We start from the raw sequence: 21,319 nt of genomic DNA, 5'->3' as shown, positions 1-21,319 counted from the left end.
TGTCTCATTTCCTTCTCTTTGATTCTGGCCTGATTGCCTCTGCTTATATGCCCACCCATATTCACACCTGATAGACATCTTACACACCTAGGCTTGTATAAATGTAATCGCTTAGGTCATTCTGCAATCCTGTGTGCATCTAAGTGTAGACTTCAGAATTATACCAGAAGGTAACACAATCTAACTGCTGTAAACTGCTCACTTGTCTACCAGAAATGTTTCTCATTTCAATCACTGTTGTTCTCCCAATCCTTGTAAAAACCACCTTTCCACCCCAAACCAGCCTGGTCAGTAAAGAAATCCTCATCTCTCCCTCTCTCCTACCCCACCATATCACTTTCTCTGCACAGCTCCTCACAAACCTGCAGGCTTTCCGCCCCAGACACATACAACCTTCCCCCCAGCCTCTCCTACCTACACCTGCTGTCACTCTCTCTGCTCCTCCTTACTTCTGGTGACATATCTCCTAACCCTGGACCTCCACAGCAAATCTCCACTATCAGCCGTTTGAGCACGGAACCCCCGAAATCTCAAACCAATCTCACTCACTCCTACCCCTCCCCCTGCCCTCCCCGGTGCACTATGGAATGCCCGCTCCGTATGTAATAAACTTGCCTACATCCACAACCTTTTTATTCTTAATAAACTTACATTTCTCTGTCTCACTGAAACATGGCTGACCCCCTCAGACACCGCCTCCCCCGCCGCCCTCTCCTATTGAGGTCTGCACTTCTCACATACTCCCCGCCCCAACAACAAACCTGGCGGAGGTGTAGGTGTCCTCCTGTCAGACAAGTGTTCATTTGCCCCTATCCAGGCGCTACCTGCCCTTAGCCCCCCCTCCTTTGACGTGCATTCTGTTCGTATCTACTCACCCGCCAACCTCTTACTGGCCGTCATATACCGACCGCCAGGACCTACCGCTGCCTTTATCGACCACTTCACCACCTGGCTCACACACTTCCTATCTACAGACACCCCCACCATCATCATGGGGGATTTCAACATCCCCATTAACACAGACCACCCTTCCTCCTCCAGTATCTTGTCCCTCACCACCTCCTTTGGTCTCTCCCTCTGGTCCTCTTCTGCCACCACACAAAGGGGGGCACACTAGACCTCATATTCACCCGCCTCTGCTCCATATGCAACCTTTCTAACTCTCCATCCACGCTCTCTGACCACAACCTGCTGACGTTCTCTGCCCTCTCTTCTCCAATGGACCCCCCACTCTCTAAACCACCACGCCCCCGCAGGAACCTCAACCGCCTTGACACCTGCACCCTCTCAGACTCTCTCCTACCACTCACTGACATATCCTCAATCCAGGACACAGATGCCGCTGCTGCCTTCTATAATACCACCATTACCTCAGCCCTTGATTCTGTAACCCCCTACACAAACTCCAGAGCCCGACCAACCAATAGACAACCCTGGCACACCGACCATACTAAAAAACTGAGACGTGCCTCGCGGGTTGCAGAACGCCTCTGGAAGAAAAGCCACTCCCAGGAGGACTTCCTCAGGTACAAAGAGGCAGTTCTCACATTTAAGAATGCACTCACCTCTGCAAAGCAGGTCTACTTCACCACACTCATATCCGCACTCTCTCGCAACCCCAAACAACTATTCTCCACCTTCAACTCCGTCCTCCCGCCCCCCCCTCCGACATCACTTATCTCAGCTGACGACTTCGCCTCCTACTTTAAAACTAAAATTGACACCATCAGAGACAGCCTCACCCTACTCCCCCGACAACCCCTCTACCCAACTACTCGCTGCTCCCCATCCCTGACCTGTTTCTCCTCCATCACTGATGAAAAACTCTCCTCCCTAATCTCCAAATCCCACCTCACCTCCTGCGCGCTCGACCCGATTCAATCACATCTCATCCCCAAGCTCACTGAAGTCATTACTCCGGCCCTAATCCATCTCTTCAACCTATCCCTAACCAATCGATCCTTCCCCTCAGCCTTCAAACACGCCACTCTCACTCCTATACTTAAGAAACCGTCCCTGGACCCGTCCTCTCCTGCCAACTATCGTCCCATCTCTCTGCTCCCGTACGCCTCAAAACTTCTTGAGCAGCATGTCCACTCCGAACTCTCCTCCTATCTTTCGTCCAACCTGCTCTTTGACAGACTTCAGTCAGGCTTCAGACCCCGGCACTCCACTGACACTGCCCTAACAAAAGTCACTAACGACCTTCTAACCGCCAAAGCCAAGCGCCATTACTCTGTCCTCCTCCTCCTCGACCTCTCCTCTGCCTTTGACACAGTTGACCACTCCCTCCTGTTAGAAATTCTCTCATCCCTTGGTATCTCAGACCTGGCCCATTCCTGGATCTCCTCATACCTCTCCGACCGCACATTCAGCGTCTCCCACTCGCACACCACCTCCTCACCACACCCTCTCTCTGTAGGTGTCCCCCAGGGCTCCGTCCTAGGACCCCTCCTGTTCTCCATCTACACCCTTGGCCTGGGCCAACTCATAGAATCTCACGGCTTTCAGTACCATTGCTATGCCGATGACACCCAAATCTACATCTCTGGACCAGACATGACCTCCCTGCTGGCCAGAATTCCAGATTGTCTAGCGGCCGTAGCCTCCTTCCTCTCCTCCCGCTTTCTCAAACTCAACATGGAGAAAACAGAGTTTATCATCTTCAGCCCATCCTGTATGGCCCCTCCACCTGACCCATCTATCAAAGTTAATGGAACCACAATTACCCCTGTCTCACAGACCCGATGCCTTGAGGTAACCCTGGACTCCAACTTATCCTTCAAACCACATATTCAAACCCTCAACACCTCTTGTCGCCTCCAGCTCAAGAACATCCACCGAATCCGCTCCTTCCTCACCCCAGAAACTACCAAGATGCTCGTCCAGGCCCTCATAATCTCCCGCTTAGACTACTGCAACACCCTTCTCCATGGACTCCCGGCTAACACCCTCGCCCCCCTCCAGTCCACCCTAAACTGCGCTGCTCGCTTAATCCACCTCACGCCCCGATCTTCATCAGCTGCTCCCCTCTGCCGGTCCCTCCACTGGCTACCTATAGCCCAGCGAATTGAGTTCAAGCTACTAACGCTAACATACAAAGCCATCCACACCCTGTCCCCTCCATATATCTCTGACCTCATCCTCACCTATCCCCTCCATATATCTCTGACCTCATCCTCACCTGTCCCCTCCATATATCTCTGACCTCATCCTCACCTGTCCCCTCCATATATCTCTGACCTCATCCTCACCTGTCCCCTCCATATATCTCTGACCTCATCCTCACCTGTCCCCTCCATATATCTCTGACCTCATCCTCACTTGTCCCCTCCATATATCTCTGACCTCACCTGTCCCCTCCATATATCTCTGACCTCACCTGTCCCCTCCATATATCTCTGACCTCATCCTCACCTGTCCCCTCCATATATCTCTGACCTCATCTCCCGCTACCTGCCCACACATAACCTCAGATCCTCCAATGACCTCCTACTCCGCTCTGCCCTCATCCGCTCCTCACACAACCGTCTCCAAGATTTCTCCCGTGCATCCCCCATACTCTGGAACTCCTTACCAAGACACATAAGACTGACCCCCACAATCACAGGCTTCAAGAAGGCCCTGAAGACTCCCCCATTCAGGAAGGCCTACACCCCCCAATAACACTATCACCGCACCGCCATCTGTACAGTCTCCCCCTCTCCTTCTGTCTCTACCCCCCTTCCCTCATAGATTGTAAGCCCTCGCGGGCAGGGCCCTCTACCCCACCGTGCCAGTCGGTCACTGTTAGTATTATATCTACCTGTATATTCTGTGTATTGTATGTAACCCCCAAATGTAAAGCACCATGAAATTAATATAATAATGTACAACACTATGGGATTAATATGATAATGTACAGCACCATGGGATTAATATAATAATGTACAGAGCACCATGGGATTAATATAATAATGTACAGCACCATGGGAATAATATAATAATGTACAGAGCACCATGGGATTAATATAATAATGTACAGAGCACCATGGGATTAATATAATAATGTACAGAGCACCATGGGATTAATATAATAATGTACAGTACCATGGGATTAATATAATAATGTACAGAGCACCATGGGATTAATATAATAATGTACAGCACCATGGAATTAATATAATAATGTACAGCACTATGGGATTAATATAATAATGTACAGCACCATGGGATTAATATAATAATGTACAGAGCACCATGGGATTAATATAATAATGTACAGAGCACCATGGGATTAATATAATAATGTACAGCACCATGGAATTAATATAATAATGTACAGAGCACCATGGGATTAATATAATAATGTACAGCACCATGGGAATAATATAATAATGTACAGAGCACCATGGGATTAATATAATAATGTACAGAGCACCATGGGATTAATATAATAATGTACAGAGCACCATGGGATTAATATAATAATGTACAGTACCATGGGATTAATATAATAATGTACAGAGCACCATGGGATTAATATAATAATGTACAGCACCATGGAATTAATATAATAATGTACAGCACTATGGGATTAATATAATAATGTACAGAGCACCATGGGATTAATATAATAATGTACAGAGCACCATGGGATTAATATAATAATGTACAGCACCATGGAATTAATATAATAATGTACAGCACCATGGGATTAATATAATAATGTACAGAACACCATGGGATTAATATAATAATGTACAGAGCACCATGGGATTAATATAATAATGTACAGAGCACCATGGGATTAATATAATAATGTACAGAACACCATGGGATTAATATAATAATGTACAGCACCATGGGATTAATATAATAATGTACAGAGCACCATGGGATTAATATAATAATGTACAGAGCACCATGGGATTAATATAATAATGTACAGCACCATGGAATTAATATAATAATGTACAGCACCATGGGATTAATGGTGCTATATAAATAAACAATAATAATAATTCAGTGGGTATAGTGAAAGCTGCAGCGTTCAGTGGTTATAGTGACAGCCATGACATTCAGTGGGTATAGTCACGGCCACAGTGTTCAGTAGATATAGTGACGGCCACCGTGTTCAGTAGATACAGTGTAATGTGTAAAGTTGGGGCGGGGCATCCTGTAGCTGCTAAGGATGTTCTACCCAATAGTTTACATGTTACCATAGCAATGTGGCCTAGCGCGAAGTATCCAGCTAAGACTGAGGCCAGCCCGCCACCCCACCCTGCCGACCAGCAAAAAACCCCAACGTCTCAGTCTAACATTTGGCCATCTTTGTGTGGACATTAAACTACATGTACTCTCTTATTCAGCATTAAACATAGTTATATAGATAAAGGGTCATATATAGAAGGTGAAGCCGAAGATAAACAGATGTCTAAGGAAGGTCCGGCCTATAAGAAAGGGAATAAGTGTCTGAACACCAGTATAGTGTGAAAGTAGCCACCGCTCAGCTGATAATTCGTGTATTTAGCTATGGCTAGCTCTGTTTACATGGTGGAAAGTCACCAAGAACTTAATTCTCTAACTAGGTCACAAAATGGTTGAGTAAGAAAATCCTAATCCCACTGTGAAGAGGATCATGGACCAAAATCCCCATCCCAGTGACACAAATCATTCATGAATAAATGGGTGTATAGCCCTATACACTACTTGTCAGCGTCTGGATGTATACAAGTACTATTCTCAATGACCAGAAACTGCACTTGTACCAAAAGGGTCGTCACCAGGTCCTGAATATAAGGATGCCTTACTGAAGAAGAACTAAGCATCCATTGTATTACACCCACAACATGGACCTGTAATATACAGCACAGACCAAAAGTTTGGCCGCACCTTCTCATTCGCAGAGTTTTCTGTATTTCCATGACTATGACAATTGTAGATCACACTGAAGGCATCAAAACTCAGAAGTCAGACATGTGGGATTATATTCTTACCAGACAGTGTGACACAACTGACAATCTGTCTTCTATTCTCGGTTCCTTTTGCTTTGATTCCTGCTTTGCACACTCTTGGCCTTCTCATGATGAGCTCCATGAGGTAGTCACCGGGAATGGTCTTCCAGCAGTCTTGAAGGAGTTCCCAGAGATGCTTAGCACTTGTTGGCCCTTTTGCCTTCACTCTGCGGTCCAGCTCACCCCAAACTATCTCAATTGGGTTCAGGTCTGGTGACTGTGGAGGCCGGATCATCTGGCGTAGCCCCCCATCACTCTCCTTCTTGGTCATATAGCCCTTACACAGCCTGGAGGTGTTTGGGGTCATTGTGCTGTTGAAAAATAAATGATGGTCCAACTAAATGCAAATCGGATGGAATAGCATGCCGCTGCAAGATGCTGTGGTAGCCATGCTGGTTCAGTATAAATCCCCAACAGTGTCACCAGCTTGCCCCCCCCACCCCCACCCCCCACACCACCATCACACCTCCTCCTCCATGCTTCACGGTGGGAACCAGGCATGTAGAGGCCATCCGTTCAACTTTTCTGTGTCACACAAAGACATGGTGGTTGGAACCAAAGATCTCAAATTTGGACTCATCAGGGGCCACACGGTGGCTCAGTGGTTAGCACTGCAGCCTTGCAGCACTGGAGTCCTGGTGTTCAAATCCCGCCAAGGGCATAAAACCATCTGCAAGGAGTTTGTATGTTCTCCCCGTGTTTGCATGGATTTCCATCCCATATTCCAAAGACATACTGATAGGGAAAAATGTACATTGTGAGCTCTATATGGGGCTCACAATCTACATTAACCACTTCCGGACCGCGCATAGACTATATACGTCCGGATAGTGGTTGTCTAGTTCTGCCAGGACGTACCTGTACGTCCAAGTCAGAACACAGCAGCTGCACAAGATCGTTCAGCTGCTTTCACTAGGAGCCGGCTGTAACTTCAGCCGGAGCTCCCAGAGAGAAGACAGGGAAGATTTATTACCTGCTCTGCTATCTCGATCGCTGTGTATACAGCACTCAATGAGCGCTGTATACACGGCTATGGACGCAGCCATAATTCAGCTGCCCTCTGACCTGGCAGACACGTGATCCTCCGGGAGCAGTGTCCTGCCAGAGCTGCTGGGTCCTACAGGACTCAGATCAGCTCTGCATACTGTGTATACAGCGTGCAGGAGTCTGTATTTCTCCTGTAACTGAGGTTAAATGTACCAGCCCCAGTTATAGGAGAAATCAGCCTCAAGTACAAAAAAAAAAGTGATCAGATGTCCCCAAAGGTCTATTATTACCTTATGGGGACACAATCTGGGAAAAAAATAAAATAAAAATATAATAAAAAAGTTTTAAAAAAATGTAAATAAAATAATAATAAAAAAATAAGTAAATAATACGCTAATAAAATGCCGTTATTAAAGGTTATAGCCCCACCCCCGACGACACCATACAAAATAAAAATTACCGTAACGGAGAGGAAAAAGTATATTATAAAGTTTTTCAGTGACACTGTGTTATTAAATTTAAAAAAAATTATAAATTGAAAACCAGACACAATTTCCCTCCTATTTTGTTTATATTTTCCTGGATATAAAAAAAATTAAAACACATTTGAAAATAAAAATAACATAAAAATAAAGCCCTATGTGTCCCCGAAAAATGACGCAAAAATTAGTTGACTAAGACATACGAGAAAAATTTTACAGACCTCAAAACCGCACATACATAATAAACCTAAAATGTGTCTGGTCCTGGACCACAAATTGGCCTGGTACTGAAGTGGTTAAAAAAAAAAAAAAATTTGGACTCACCAGACCTTGGCACAGATTCCCACTGGTCTAATGTCCATTCCTTGTGGTCTCTTCTGCTTGTTGCCGGTCCTTAGCAGTGGTTTTCTAGCAGCTATTTTACCATGAAGGCCGGTGGCGGCTGCACAAAGTCTCCTCTTACCAGTTGTTGTAGAGATGTGTCTGCTGCTAGAACTCTGTGTGGCATTGACCTGCTCTCTAATCTGAGCTGCTGGTAACCTGCGATTTCTGAGGCTGGTGACTCGGGTGAACTTATCCTCCGCAGCAGAGGTGACTCTTGGTCTTCCTTCCTCATGTGAGCCATTTTTTTTTATTTTTTTTTGAAGCTCTTGATGGTTTTTGCAACTGAACTTGGGGATGCTTTCAAAGTTTTCCCAATTTTTTGGACTGACTGACCTTCATTTCTTAAAGTAATGATGGCCACTCGTTTTTCTTTACTTCGCTGCTTTTTTCTTGTCGTAATACAAATTCTAAGTCTATTCAGTAGGACTATCAGCTGTGTATCCACCTGACTTCTGCACAACACAACTGATGGTCCCAACCCCATTTATAAGGCAAGAAATCCCACTTATTACACCTGACAGGGCACACCTGTGAAGTGAAGACCATTCCCAGTGACTACCTCATGGAGCTCATCAAGAGAATGCCAAGAGTGTGCAAAGCAAGAATCAGAGCAAAAGGAAGCGAGAATAGAAAACAGATTGTCAGTTGTGTCACACTGTTTGGTAAGTCTATAATCCCACATGTGTTACTTCTGAGTTTTGATGCCTTCAGTGTCATCTACAATTGTCATAGTCATGAAAGCACAGAAAACTCTGCAAATAAGAAGGCCAAATGAATTGGCCTAGTCAGGAGGGAGTGTCTTCAGGCGGACGTTCGTGGCTCAATAAGCCGCAGAATCCACCTGAGGAAAGAGCAGGTCGCTTCTTTTTTCCACGAGCAGGAACAAACCTCTTGCGGAAAAAAGAAATGACCGACTCCCATTGATTTCAATGGAAGGCGTTTTTTTGGTCAGGATTTCGACGCGCATTTTGCATCGAAAACCTGAACAAAAAACTCTGAACTCAGCCTGAGTGCCAAAGTAGACATCGTGGGCCGATAACCATGTGAAGGTGTGAGATCAGCAACGTTATCGCCTATTTGTGAAGCAGAGGAGATCACATTGACATACAACACACTCTGAGAGCCGGTGAAAAAGAAGTTGGGAAATATTTTTATATTACTTACAAATTATGACCTGCCGGAAACCTTCCATCTGAGCCACCTGTGACTGTCAGCAGGAGGAGGCCGAACATTGAAATCTTTATTGTGGGAGACACCAAGACGAGATCAGACCTTTGGGTCTGGAACACATAATATGGAGGAGTGGCGGGATCCTGTTTTGTACTGACCATTGTAGTCTGTGCTATATCCCCAATAAGGCATTAAAGGGGGACACAGACTAGATGTATAGGTTAGAAAATTTACACGTGGCGTCCTTCCTTATCACGATCACGCTGGATTCTCCCGGTGGAATGTATGAGTCCAGTAAGAAGAAGCGAGGCTCATGGGAACAACTCAGCCTCATGGCTCTGGTAGTAAACAAGGATCTTCTCTTCTTCCTTCTATCCACATGACTTTTCCTCCATGGATCCCGGTCACATTGACCTCAGGGAAGGAGAATTTGGATATCTCGTATATTGAGGCCAATTCCACCCAAAAATAATCCCTCATTTGCTTATTAATGTCTGCGAAGAACCTGAAGGGTTACGAAAAAAACTTCTTAAACTTCAAACAAAAATAAGATTTATTCTATGGACATTTTTTATTTCACGTATCCAATAGGACATTATACCGGCTTCTCTCCTGTGTGACGTCTCTCATGTGCAACAAGATTCGATTTGTTGTTAAAACATTTCCCACATTCTGTACATGAATACGGCTTCTCTTCTGTGTGAATTCTCTGATGTACAACAAAATTGCCTTTTTTAATAAAACATTTCCCACATACTGGACATGAATATGACCGCTCTCCAGTGTGAACTTTCTGATGTCTAACAAGATTGTCTTTATTCATAAAACATTTCCCACATTCCGAGCACGAATATGGCTTCTCTCCTGTGTGAATTTTTTGATGTCTAACCAGAGTGTCTTTATTCACAAAACATTTCCCACATTCTGAACATGAATATGGCTTCTCTCCCGTGTGAATTCTCCGATGTCTAATAAGACTTGATCTATCTGTAAAACATTTTGCACATACTAAGCATGAATATGGCTTCTCTCCTGTGTGAATTCTCTCATGTTTAACCAGAGAAGTTTTATCTTTAAAGCATTTCCCACATTCTGAACATGAATATGGCTTGTCTTCTGTGTGACTTCTCTGATGATCACGAAGTTTGGCTTTAGAAATAAAACACTTTCCACAGACTAAACATGAATATGGCTTCTCTCCTGTGTGGATTCTTTCATGTGTGATGAGATTTCCTTTATCTTTAAAACATTTCCCACATTCTGTACATGAATAAGGCTTCTCTCCTGTGTGAATTCTTTTGTGTACAGAGAGATGTGAACTTTGTGTAAATTCTTTTCCACATTCACTACACTGAAACCTTTTTCCAAATTTCTGGCTGGTACTTGTGGTCACAATCTGTGATGGGTCAGAAGGTTCCTCATGATTGGGGGGATTATATGATGGATCTGTACTGTGACGTCCTGGATGTACATTAGGGGTAATGAGGTTTTCTCCTGAGGAGCGCTCCATCATATCTTCATCTTCTCCTTGATCACTTACTAATAACATGACGTTTCCCTCAGAGATCGCACTGGGATTTTCTGTAGGATTAAAAAATAGATTTTAAAGTTTGTTTTTAATGATAACATTGCAGACACACGTACAGCTTTTGATAAAGGTTATAATGTATCAATGACAAATGCATAAGACAGTAGAAAAAGAGTGAGACAAAAACACTGGCTTCATTTTGGGAATTTTGGACTTTATTATTAAAAATAATTTCTAATAGCTCTCACTGTCAGGTACTGGAGTCAGCATCACCTGTCTATGGTATCATTGTATACAAAAATACACCAAATGGAATAGAAAATTAGTAAAACTTAACTTTTAATAAATACCCTAAAAGTCTCAAAATATGCAAGAAAGGGACAATAGTACCAGCAGGTCAAAATCCATTTGGTCTCCACTTGAGTAACAAGACGGTCCCAATTACCCCTTCTAATTGGGGGTCTAATCAAATCAATGCCCATAAATTTGATGCAGGATGCATCACCATGATGCGCCAAACGAATATGGCATGCAATTGGAGTATCGCATTCGTGTGCGATATCCAACAGATGTTCACTAACCCTCCTCCTCAGTTCTCTAATGGTTTTGCCAATGTATTCCAAGCCACACTTACAATTGGCTTTGTATATTACTCCATTGGATCGACAATTTATGAAAGATCAGATTTGATAGCATTGTCCGGTGATGTTTGAAACAAACTGTTTACCAGTCAACATGGAAGGGCAGGCCACACAACCGCTGCAACGATGACACCCCAACACGAGTGATGGGAGCCAGCAATGATTACCCACAGGTTCCACAAAATGACTAGATACTATCCGATCCCTAATGTTCCTGCCTCGACGATACGTAATTTGGGGTGATGAACCAATCATCAGACAAATATCAGGGTCCATTGTTAATATAGCCCAATGTTTCGCTATAATCGTGCGATCCTCACTAGCCAAACCATTATAAGTGGCTATTAAATGCATAACATTGTCCTGAGGACCAGGTTTGGGAACCAAAAGGGGCAGTATCTAGGCCTTCGACGGAATTGCACTACCACTGCTGAGTTTAGGAAACAAGTGGCTGATCTGCGACAGGTTTCGTGCGAGAGGTTATCCTGATTTTGTTTTGTGCAGGGCTTATCAACATGCTTTAAAGAGCAACCGGAGTTGTTTGTTGGTTCCCAAAAAGATTTTCAGATGCGTGTGCTTCCCGACCCTTTATAATGCACGCAAGAAGGGCTGGCACTTCGTCTGAGACCTGGGAGGTGGTGGTTCTGCCTGGCACTCTGGGGAACCATCTTTCTGCACATCTATGGCAGTATACTGACTCTCATGTTTTTCCTCTACTCCCGCAGAACCATATGGGTTGTTTGTTTAGAGGTGTGAGTGAGTATATGAATGGCTCAGTGTGACAATTTGCCTTTACAGGGTATGTCTAAATGCTGAAGTCATTTTGGCTAAAAGGAGCATTTTTTGAACCCCTGATGATTCAGGATAGTGTGTGAACTCTTTCTGATGAAACATGCATGTCGGGTATTATGCTCTATGGTTTTACTAGTGTCATCAGAACTTCTTTTAGGGTGGCCATATTTAGGGATAGGTTCCAGTCAGGCCTTTCACCATTAGGGGTTTGGTCCTGAGTTAGGCTATCAGGGCTTAACAGTCAATGTCACCCCCCTTGGTGGTTGTGTGTGAAATTGTGAATCTGTGGTTTACATACACCTTGCCACCCCATCATAGAAATTTCTGATATATTGTACCAGTACGTTGCCTTTAGCAACCTCCGTTTTTGTACCATCATCATCACTACATGCAATTTCATGTAATTGGTGAGTTGGCTGGTTTTATTTTCTGCAGGCTGCCGTGCCTGTGTGATATTTTGTCCCTTTTTTTTGCATATTTTGAGACTTTTAGGGTATTTATTAAAAGTTACGTTTTACTAATTTTCTATTCCATTTGGTGTATTTTTGAATGGTTGAATAGAGTAATTATTTATTCAAAAACATTTTGGATTAATATAATTGTATACAGCCTGTAGGATGGGATGCATCCCTATCTCATAGGCTAGTGAATCGCAACCTATGGTACGTGCTTGGCCATGGGCGCCATTCTCACTTAACCTCTGGCTGGTAAAGCTGTTTATTAGAATTTCAGGGAACAAGTGGTGAGCAGAGCTGGTTTAGTCCCCACTTTGGGCGCCAAGTTCTGACATTACATAACAGAAGAAGGGAGCAGAGAGGTGAGTAATGAAAGCGCACTACTCGCTGGACAGATTCCAAATAATTCCTGATTTTATCTGGAATCTCTCAAATCAAAAATGTAAGGAAACTCATCTGATGCCAGTTAATAAAAAATATAATAGAACTAGCTGGTACATAATACTGAGCCGTATCGAGGGTGATACCAATATTGCTGGGTAACCCAAACCTTCTATCTGCCGCAGGTCATTGCATAACATATACAGTCCGGAAGTATTTCACCTCGATCCAGAGCATGGCCACCAGTTGTGGTGACATCACCATTCTAGATGGGGCCATCTTGTCTGTCCTTGTAGTCGCCGCCCTGACCAGACTTGTAATTTCCTTCTCAGCTTATTGTGACCGGGGACGATATTCAGTTCTAGATAATCCTCAGCCCTTTCTGACCCTCCGACCCCAAGGGATTGTCCCCGGGGAAGAACCGCGACAAATTATTCCTAGTAATCTGTAGGATCTCCAAGGAGAATAAGAGAGACTTCCCCCAATGTATTCACTAGGACTAATGGCGGGATGGAGACGCTCCTGCCCCAGTCTGACCAGGACCAGAAACTCCTCCCATCTCTATCCAGTAGTCCAGTATTCACACAACGCTCGGCTACAACTTCTGCTTTATGGCTTATAGTTCTGTTCTTAGTTTAATAGCTGGAATTACTTTCTGCCGGAGAGTTACTGGACTGGAGCTCTAAGGGGGAACCGACCTGAAGAAACCTGGGACTTCTCCTTCTCCATTCATGACTCCGTACCTGTGGTAACACCTCCTGGAATCCCCTCCTCCACTTCCCTCTTACACAGGTGATGGCCCCTCATCCTCTCTTCTTCAGCCTCCGCTTTAATATCAGTCACATCTTCTCCCTGATTTCTGGCAATGGCTCCATCTGTAGGAAACACACAGTGATGGGATAGATTGCCATGTGATGAGGAGATGATGGGAGTAGTAGTATCTAGAGGAGAAAGTCTCCGCTCCTTACACTGCTGATCAGTCCAGGAATCCGTCTCCTCTTCTGCTTCTTCTTTAACCTCAACCTGAATATCCATCAGATCTTCAGCCTGAACAGGGAACAAATAATGTAATATCTTTGGTTCAGTCACTTTATGGTCTGAATATAGCGCCATCTACCTGCTGACTGTCTGGTACATGTATGAGTGCAGGAGCTCCACCCCCTATATAGATGTACCCCAGGACTCAGCAGCGCCATCTACCTGCTGACTGTCTGGTACATGTATGAGTGCAGGAGCGGCGAGCTCCACCCCCTATATAGATGTACCCCAGGACTCAGCAGTGCCATCTACCTGCTGACTGTCTGGTACATGTATGAGTACAGGAGCTCCACCCCCTATATAGATGTACCCCAGGACTCAGCAGCGCCATCTACCTGCTGACTGTCTGGTACATGTATGAGTGCAGGAGCGGCGAGCTCCACCCCCTTGTGCCCCAGGACGCAGCAGCGCCATCTACCTGCTGACTGTCTGGTACATGTATGAGTACAGGAGGGGCGAGCTCCACCCCCTATATAGATGTACCCCAGGACTCAGCAGCGCCATCTACCTGCTGACTGTCTGGTACATGTATGAGTGCAGGTGCGGCGAGCTCCACCCCCTATATAGATGTACCCCAGGACTCAGCAGCGCCATCTACCTGCTGACTGTCTGGTACATGTATGAGTACAGGAGCGGCGAGCTCCACCCCCCTATATAGATGTACCCCAGGACTCAGCAGCGCCATCTACCTGCTGACTGTCTGGTACATGTATGAGTGCAGGTGCGGCGAGCTCCACCCCCTATATAGATGTACCCCAGGACTCAGCAGCGCCATCTACCTGCTGACTGTCTGGTACATGTATGAGTGCAGGAGCGGTGAGCTCCACCCCCTATATAGATGTACCCCAGGACTCAGCAGCGCCATCTACCTGCTGACTGTCTGGTACATGTATGAGTACAGGAGCGGTGAGCTCCACCCCCTATATAGATGTACCCCAGGACTCAGCAGCGCCATCTACCTGCTGACTGCCTGGTACATGTATGAGTACAGGAGCTCCACCCCCTACATAGATGTGCCCCAGGACTCAGCAGCGCCATCTACCTGCTGACTGTCTGGTACATGTATGAGTACAGGAGCGGCGAGCTCCACCCCCTATATAGATGTACCCCAGGACTCAGCAGCGCCATCTACCTGCTGACTGTCTGGTACATGTATGAGTGCAGGAGCGGTGAGCTCCACCCCCTATATAGATGTACCCCAGGACTCAGCAGCGCCATCTACCTGCTGACTGTCTGGTACATGTATGAGTGCAGGAGCGGCGAGCTCCACCCCCTATATAGATGTACCCCAGGACTCAGCAGCGCCATCTACCTGCTGACTGTCTGGTACATGTATGAGTGCAGGAGCGGTGAGCTCCACCCCCTATATAGATGTACCCCAGGACTCAGCAGCGCCATCTACCTGCTGACTGTCTGGTACATGTATGAGTGCAGGACCGGCGAGCTCCACCCCCTATATAGATGTACCCCAGGACTCAGCAGCGCCATCTACCTGCTGACTGTCTGGTACATGTATGAGTACAGGAGCGGTGAGCTCCACCCCCTATATAGATGTACCCCAGGACTCAGCAGCGCCATCTACCTGCTGACTGTCTGGTACATGTATGAGTGCAGGAGCTCCACCCCCTATATAGATGTACCCCAGGACTCAGCAGCGCCCCCTACCTGCTGACTGTCTGGTACATGTATGAGTACAGGAGCTCCACCCCCTATATAGATGTACCCCAGGACTCAGCAGAGCCATCTACCTGCTGACTGTCTGGGACATTCTCCTCCGGGCAGTCCTGGGAATACAGAGGACTCAGGGGACATCTCTCGGGGGGATTTCTCCTACTGGATCCATCTGTGGAGACACAAACACACAGTGACGGAATCCATGAGCGGCTGGAGATCTGTCTATACATCAGACACTTCTAGGGTTACTTATGGGGTGACCCTAATAACTTCCTTCTACACCCCAAGATAATCCAGTCCGCCCCACATTGACCTCCCAGGTCTGGACCTGCTGGTCATCCAGAGACTCGGCTGTCACTCCATCTTCAGGGGGAAGAGACTCTGACATGGATGTATTTAGATGGTCGGCTGCTGGGGGTCACCTATAGTCATAGACCTTTACCTGTAAGAGGGAGGGGGGGACATGGGGAAGAGCCTTATTTTATATCAGTCAGAGTTAGTAAGGAGAACTACCACAACCAGTCTCCAATCTACCAGGAATGGGCAACCACTGATGTGTTGGAGGAAGGATCCCGTGGTATCTGACACAAGACATCACATCCTTAAAGCCTTCTGAGTTACTATCACAGATGACCGTTGGCTTTGAGATGAGAAAACCTTTTAAGTTTAATTTCAGATTGGGTTGGTTGTTTCAAATTTATTTATTTTTTTTACTTGGAAGTATGAATTTTATTAAAGGGGTTGTCCCATCTCAAGGATCCGATCTATCCTGGTAACTTGTGTAAACTGAAGACTTTTCCTAAATATATTGCTTTTGCAATGCTGCTTTGTTTTCCTGCTATGTGAACTTATTCCTCCCATTGTTTACACTGCGTTTCCATAACTACGGACCTATGTGATAGGACAAGTGATGTCACTCACTGCTCTCACTGTTATCTACAGCTCTGAAGGACAATCAGCTCAGCTAATTGTAGTTTTCTGATACAGTCGAGTCCGTTCTCTACAAGCATGTGCATATTATGTGATCTGTGGGTCCCGCAGATAAGATGTTTCACGACAGCACAAGCCGCACTGCACACTCACCGCACTGTTAATAGTCGCTGCTTTCAGAAAAGTGCTGGTTGTCCCATAGAGATGAAGTGTTTCATTTAAACATTTGCAGCCTGTTTAACCCCTTCCCAACACCCCCCACTAACAAAGCAGCACATGATGGTTCTTTAACTTTGGTGCCCACTCAGAAGCAGAACAGGCGCCAAATCTGCCGGGTCTCTGCTGTTATGTGGCTGGTGTGAAACACCCCCGGTGACAGACTGTCTTTAATACAATGACCAGGGTAAGTCTGTGCCAGTATATATATATATATATATATATATATATATATATATATATATATATATATATAGAGAGAGAGAGAGAGAGAGAGAGAGAGAGAGAGAGAGAGAGAGAGAGAGAGAGAGAGAGAGAGAGAGAGAAATGTCTCCCCTTACCATGTGATGTCCGTGGGGGCCGTGGGTCCTCCATCATCACCTCCTTGTACAGATCCTTGTGTCTATAGTACTAGGAGCCCTGACAGTGTCATACACTATGTATTATAGATATATATAGTCCTAGGAGCCCTGACAGTGTCATACACTATGTATTATAGATATATATAGTCCTAGGAGCCCTGACAGTGTCATACACTATGTATTATAGATATATATAGTCCTAGGAGCCCTGACAGTGTCATACACTATGTATTATAGATATATATAGTCCTAGGAGCCCTGACAGTGTCATACACTATGTATTATAGATATATATAGTCCTAGGAGCCCTGACAGTGTCATACACTATGTATTATAGATATATAGTCCTAGGAGCCCTGACAGTGTCATACACTATGTATTATAGATATATAGTCCTAGGAGTCCTGACAGTGTCATACACTATGTATTATAGATATACACTCACCGGCCACTTTATTAGGTACACCATGCTAGTAACGGGTTGGACCCCCTTTTGCCTTCAGAACTGCCTCAATTCTTCGTGGCATAGATACAACAAGGTGCTGGAAGCATTCCTCAGAGATTTTGGTCCATATTGACATGATGGCATCACACAGTTGCAGTCGCAGATTTGTCGGCTGCACATCCATGATGCGAATCTCCCGTTCCACCACATCCCAAAGATTCTCTATTGGATTGAGATCTGGTGACTGTGGAGGCCATTGGAGTACAGTGAACTCATTGTCATGTTCAAGAAACCAGTCTGAGATGATTCCAGCTTTATGACATGGCATTGCATTATCCTGCTGAAAGTAGCCATCAGATGTTGGGTACATTGTGGTCATAAAGGGATGGACATGGTCAGCAACAATACTCAGGTAGGCTTTGGCGTTGCAACGATGCTCAATTGGTACCAAGGGGCCCAAAGAGTGCCAAGAAAATATTCCCCACACCATGACACCACCACCACCAGCCTGAACCGTTACCGATACAAGGCAGGATGGATCCATGCTTTCATGTTGTTGACGCCAAATTCTGACCCTACCATCCGAATGTCGCAGCAGAAATCGAGACTCATCAGACCAGGCAACGTTTTTCCAATCTTCAATTGTCCAATTTCGATGAGCTTGTGCAAATTGTAGCCTCAGTTTCCTGTTCTTAGCTGAAAGGAGTGGCACCCGGTGTGGTCTTCTGCTGCTGTAGCCCATCTGCCTCAAAGTTCGACGTACCGTGCGTTCAGAGATGCTCTTCTGGCTACCTAGGTTGTAACGGGTGGCTATTTGAGTCACTGTTGCCTTTCTATCAGCTCGAACCAGTCTGGCCATTCTCCTCTGACCTCTGGCATCAACAACGCATTTCCGCCCACAGAACTGCCGCTCACTGGATGTTTTTTCTTTTTCGGACCATTCTCTGTAAACCCTAGAGATGGTTGTGCGTGAAAATCCCAGTAGATCAGCAGTTTCTGAAATACTCAGACCAGCCCTTCTGGCACCAACAACCATGCCACGTTCAAAGGCACTCAAATCACCTTTCTTCCCCATACTGATGCTCGGTTTGAACTGCAGGAGATTGTCTTGACCGTGTCTACATGCCTAAATGCACTGAGTTGCCGCCATGTGATTGGCTGATTAGAAATTAAGTGTTAATGAGCAGTTGGACAGGTGTACCTAATAAAGTGGCTGGTGAGTGTATATAGTCCTAGGAGCCCTGACAGTGTCATACACTATGTATTATAGATATATATAGTCCTAGGAGTCCTGACAGTGTCATACACTATGTATTATAGATATATATAGTCCTAGGAGTCCTGACAGTGTCATACACTATGTATTATAGATATATATATATATATATAGTCCTAGGAGCCCTGACAGTGTCATACACTATGTATTATAGATATATATAGTCCTAGGAGCCCTGACAGTGTCATACACTATGTATTATAGATATATATAGTCCTAGGAGCCCTGACAGTGTCATACACTATGTATTATAGATATATATAGTCCTAGGAGTCCTGACAGTGTCATACACTATGTATTATAGATATATATAGTCCTAGGAGTCCTGACAGTGTCATACACTATGTATTATAGATATATATAGTCCTAGGAGCCCTGACAGTGTCATACACTATGTATTATAGATATATATATAGTCCTAGGAGCCCTGACAGTGTCATACACTATGTATTATAGATATATATATAGTCCTAGGAGTCCTGACAGTGTCATACACAATGTATTATAGATATATATAGTCCTAGGAGCCCTGACAGTGTCATAAACAATGTATTATAGATATATATAGTCCTAGGAGCCCTGACAGTGTCATACACTATGTATTATAGATATATATAGTCCTAGGAGCCCTGACAGTGTCATACACTATGTATTATAGATATATATAGTCCTAGGAGCCCTGACAGTGTCATACACTATGTATTATAGATATATATAGTCCTAGGAGCCCTGACAGTGTCATACACTATGTATTATAGATATATATAGTCCTAGGAGTCCTGACAGTGTCATACACTATGTATTATAGATATATATATAGTCCTAGGAGCCCTGACAGTTTCATACACTATGTATTATAGATATATATATAGTCCTAGGAGCCCTGACAGTGTCATACACTATGTATTATAGATATATATAGTCCTAGGAGCCCTGACAGTGTCATACACTATGTATTATAGATATATATAGTCCTAGGAGCCCTGACAGTGTCATACACTATGTATTATAGATATATATAGTCCTAGGAGTCCTGACAGTGTCATACACTATGTATTATAGATATATATATAGTCCTAGGAGCCCTGACAGTGTCATACACTATGTATTATAGATATATATATAGTCCTAGGAGCCCTGACAGTGTCATACACTATGTATTATAGATATATATATAGTCCTAGGAGCCCTGACAGTGTCATACACTATGTATTATAGATATATATAGTCCTAGGAGCCCTGACAGTGTCATACACTATGTATTATAGATATATATAGTCCTAGGAGCCCTGACAGTGTCATACACTATGTATTATAGATATATATAGTCCTAGGAGCCCTGACAGTGTCATACACTATGTATTATAGATATATATAGTCCTAGGAGTCCTGACAGTGTCATACACTATGTATTATAGATATATATATAGTCCTAGGAGCCCTGACAGTGTCATACACTATGTATTATAGATATATATAGTCCTAGGAGTCCTGACAGTGTCATACACTATGTATTATAGATATATATATATAGTCCTAGGAGCCCTGACAGTGTCATACACTATGTATTATAGATATATATAGTCCTAGGAGCCCTGACAGTGTCATACACTATGTATTATAGATATATATATAGTCCTAGGAGACCTGACAGTGTCATACACTATGTATTATAGATATATATAGTCCTAGGAGCCCTGACAGTGTCATACACTATGTATTAGAGATATATATAGTCCTAGGAGCCCTGACAGTGTCATACACTATGTATTAGAGATATATATAGTCCTAGGAGTCCTGACAGTGTCATACACTATGTATTATAGATATATATAGCCCTAGGAGCCCTGACAGTGTCATACGCTATGTATTATAGATATATATAGTCCTAGGAGCCCTGACAGTGTCATACACTATGTATTATAGATATATATAGTCCTAGGAGCCCTGACAGTGTCATACGCTATGTATTATAGATATATATAGTCCTAGGAGCCCTGACAGTGTCATACACTATGTATTATAGATATATATAGTCCTAGGAGCCCTGACAGTGTCATACGCTATGTATTGTAGATATATATAGTCCTAGGAGCCCTGACAGTGTCATACACTATGTATTATAGATATATATAGTCCTAGGAGCCCTGACAGTGTCATACACTATGTATTATAGATATATAGTCCTAGGAGGCCTAGTTTGTAGATTTTTTAGATGTGAGGTCATCAGAACACAGAGGAGTGCCCCTTCCCCTCCATGGATCTAGAGATGCTGCTGTCACAACTGGCTGCAGTATCTGATGAGTTGCCGGAAGCTGCTGGTGGATTGTATGCCGTATAATACAGCAGTTCTCCCTTTCTTTGGGGCTTGGTTACCTCTATATAATCTCTCTGCTCCCTTGATATTATGACGTACATTACATACAAGTCCATGCTCGGGATAGATTTAAGGCTTTAATGCTGGAGATAGTGTCAGCCTCTGCCCCAGTGTAAACTCCTCAAGATTGAATTTGTAACACCAAGGAGGATGCACAGAAATATTCTAATGGAGGAAATAGCCAA

The 21,319-nt window shown here is 44.4% G+C and overlaps 1 protein-coding gene across 1 annotated transcript in view; it reads right to left on the bottom strand.

The window, feature by feature from the left end:
* Positions 1 to 9,110: 9,110 nt before the first annotated feature.
* The window catches only part of LOC142198386 (uncharacterized), a 312,925-nt gene continuing 300,716 nt past the window's right edge, over positions 9,111 to 21,319 (bottom strand). Inside the window, exon 3 of the mRNA XM_075269400.1 lies at positions 9,111 to 10,374. Within this exon, the coding sequence (XP_075125501.1) occupies positions 9,615 to 10,374 (760 nt within the window). The 3' untranslated portion in view covers positions 9,111 to 9,614. The remainder of the gene's footprint in view (positions 10,375 to 21,319) is intronic.

The sequence above is a fragment of the Leptodactylus fuscus genome, chromosome 3 (genome assembly GCF_031893055.1).
Source record: "Leptodactylus fuscus isolate aLepFus1 chromosome 3, aLepFus1.hap2, whole genome shotgun sequence".
Lineage (NCBI taxonomy): Eukaryota > Metazoa > Chordata > Amphibia > Anura > Leptodactylidae > Leptodactylus > Leptodactylus fuscus.
The sequence above is the reverse complement of the archived record's forward strand: the minus strand, read 5'-3'. Positions and strand labels throughout refer to the sequence as shown.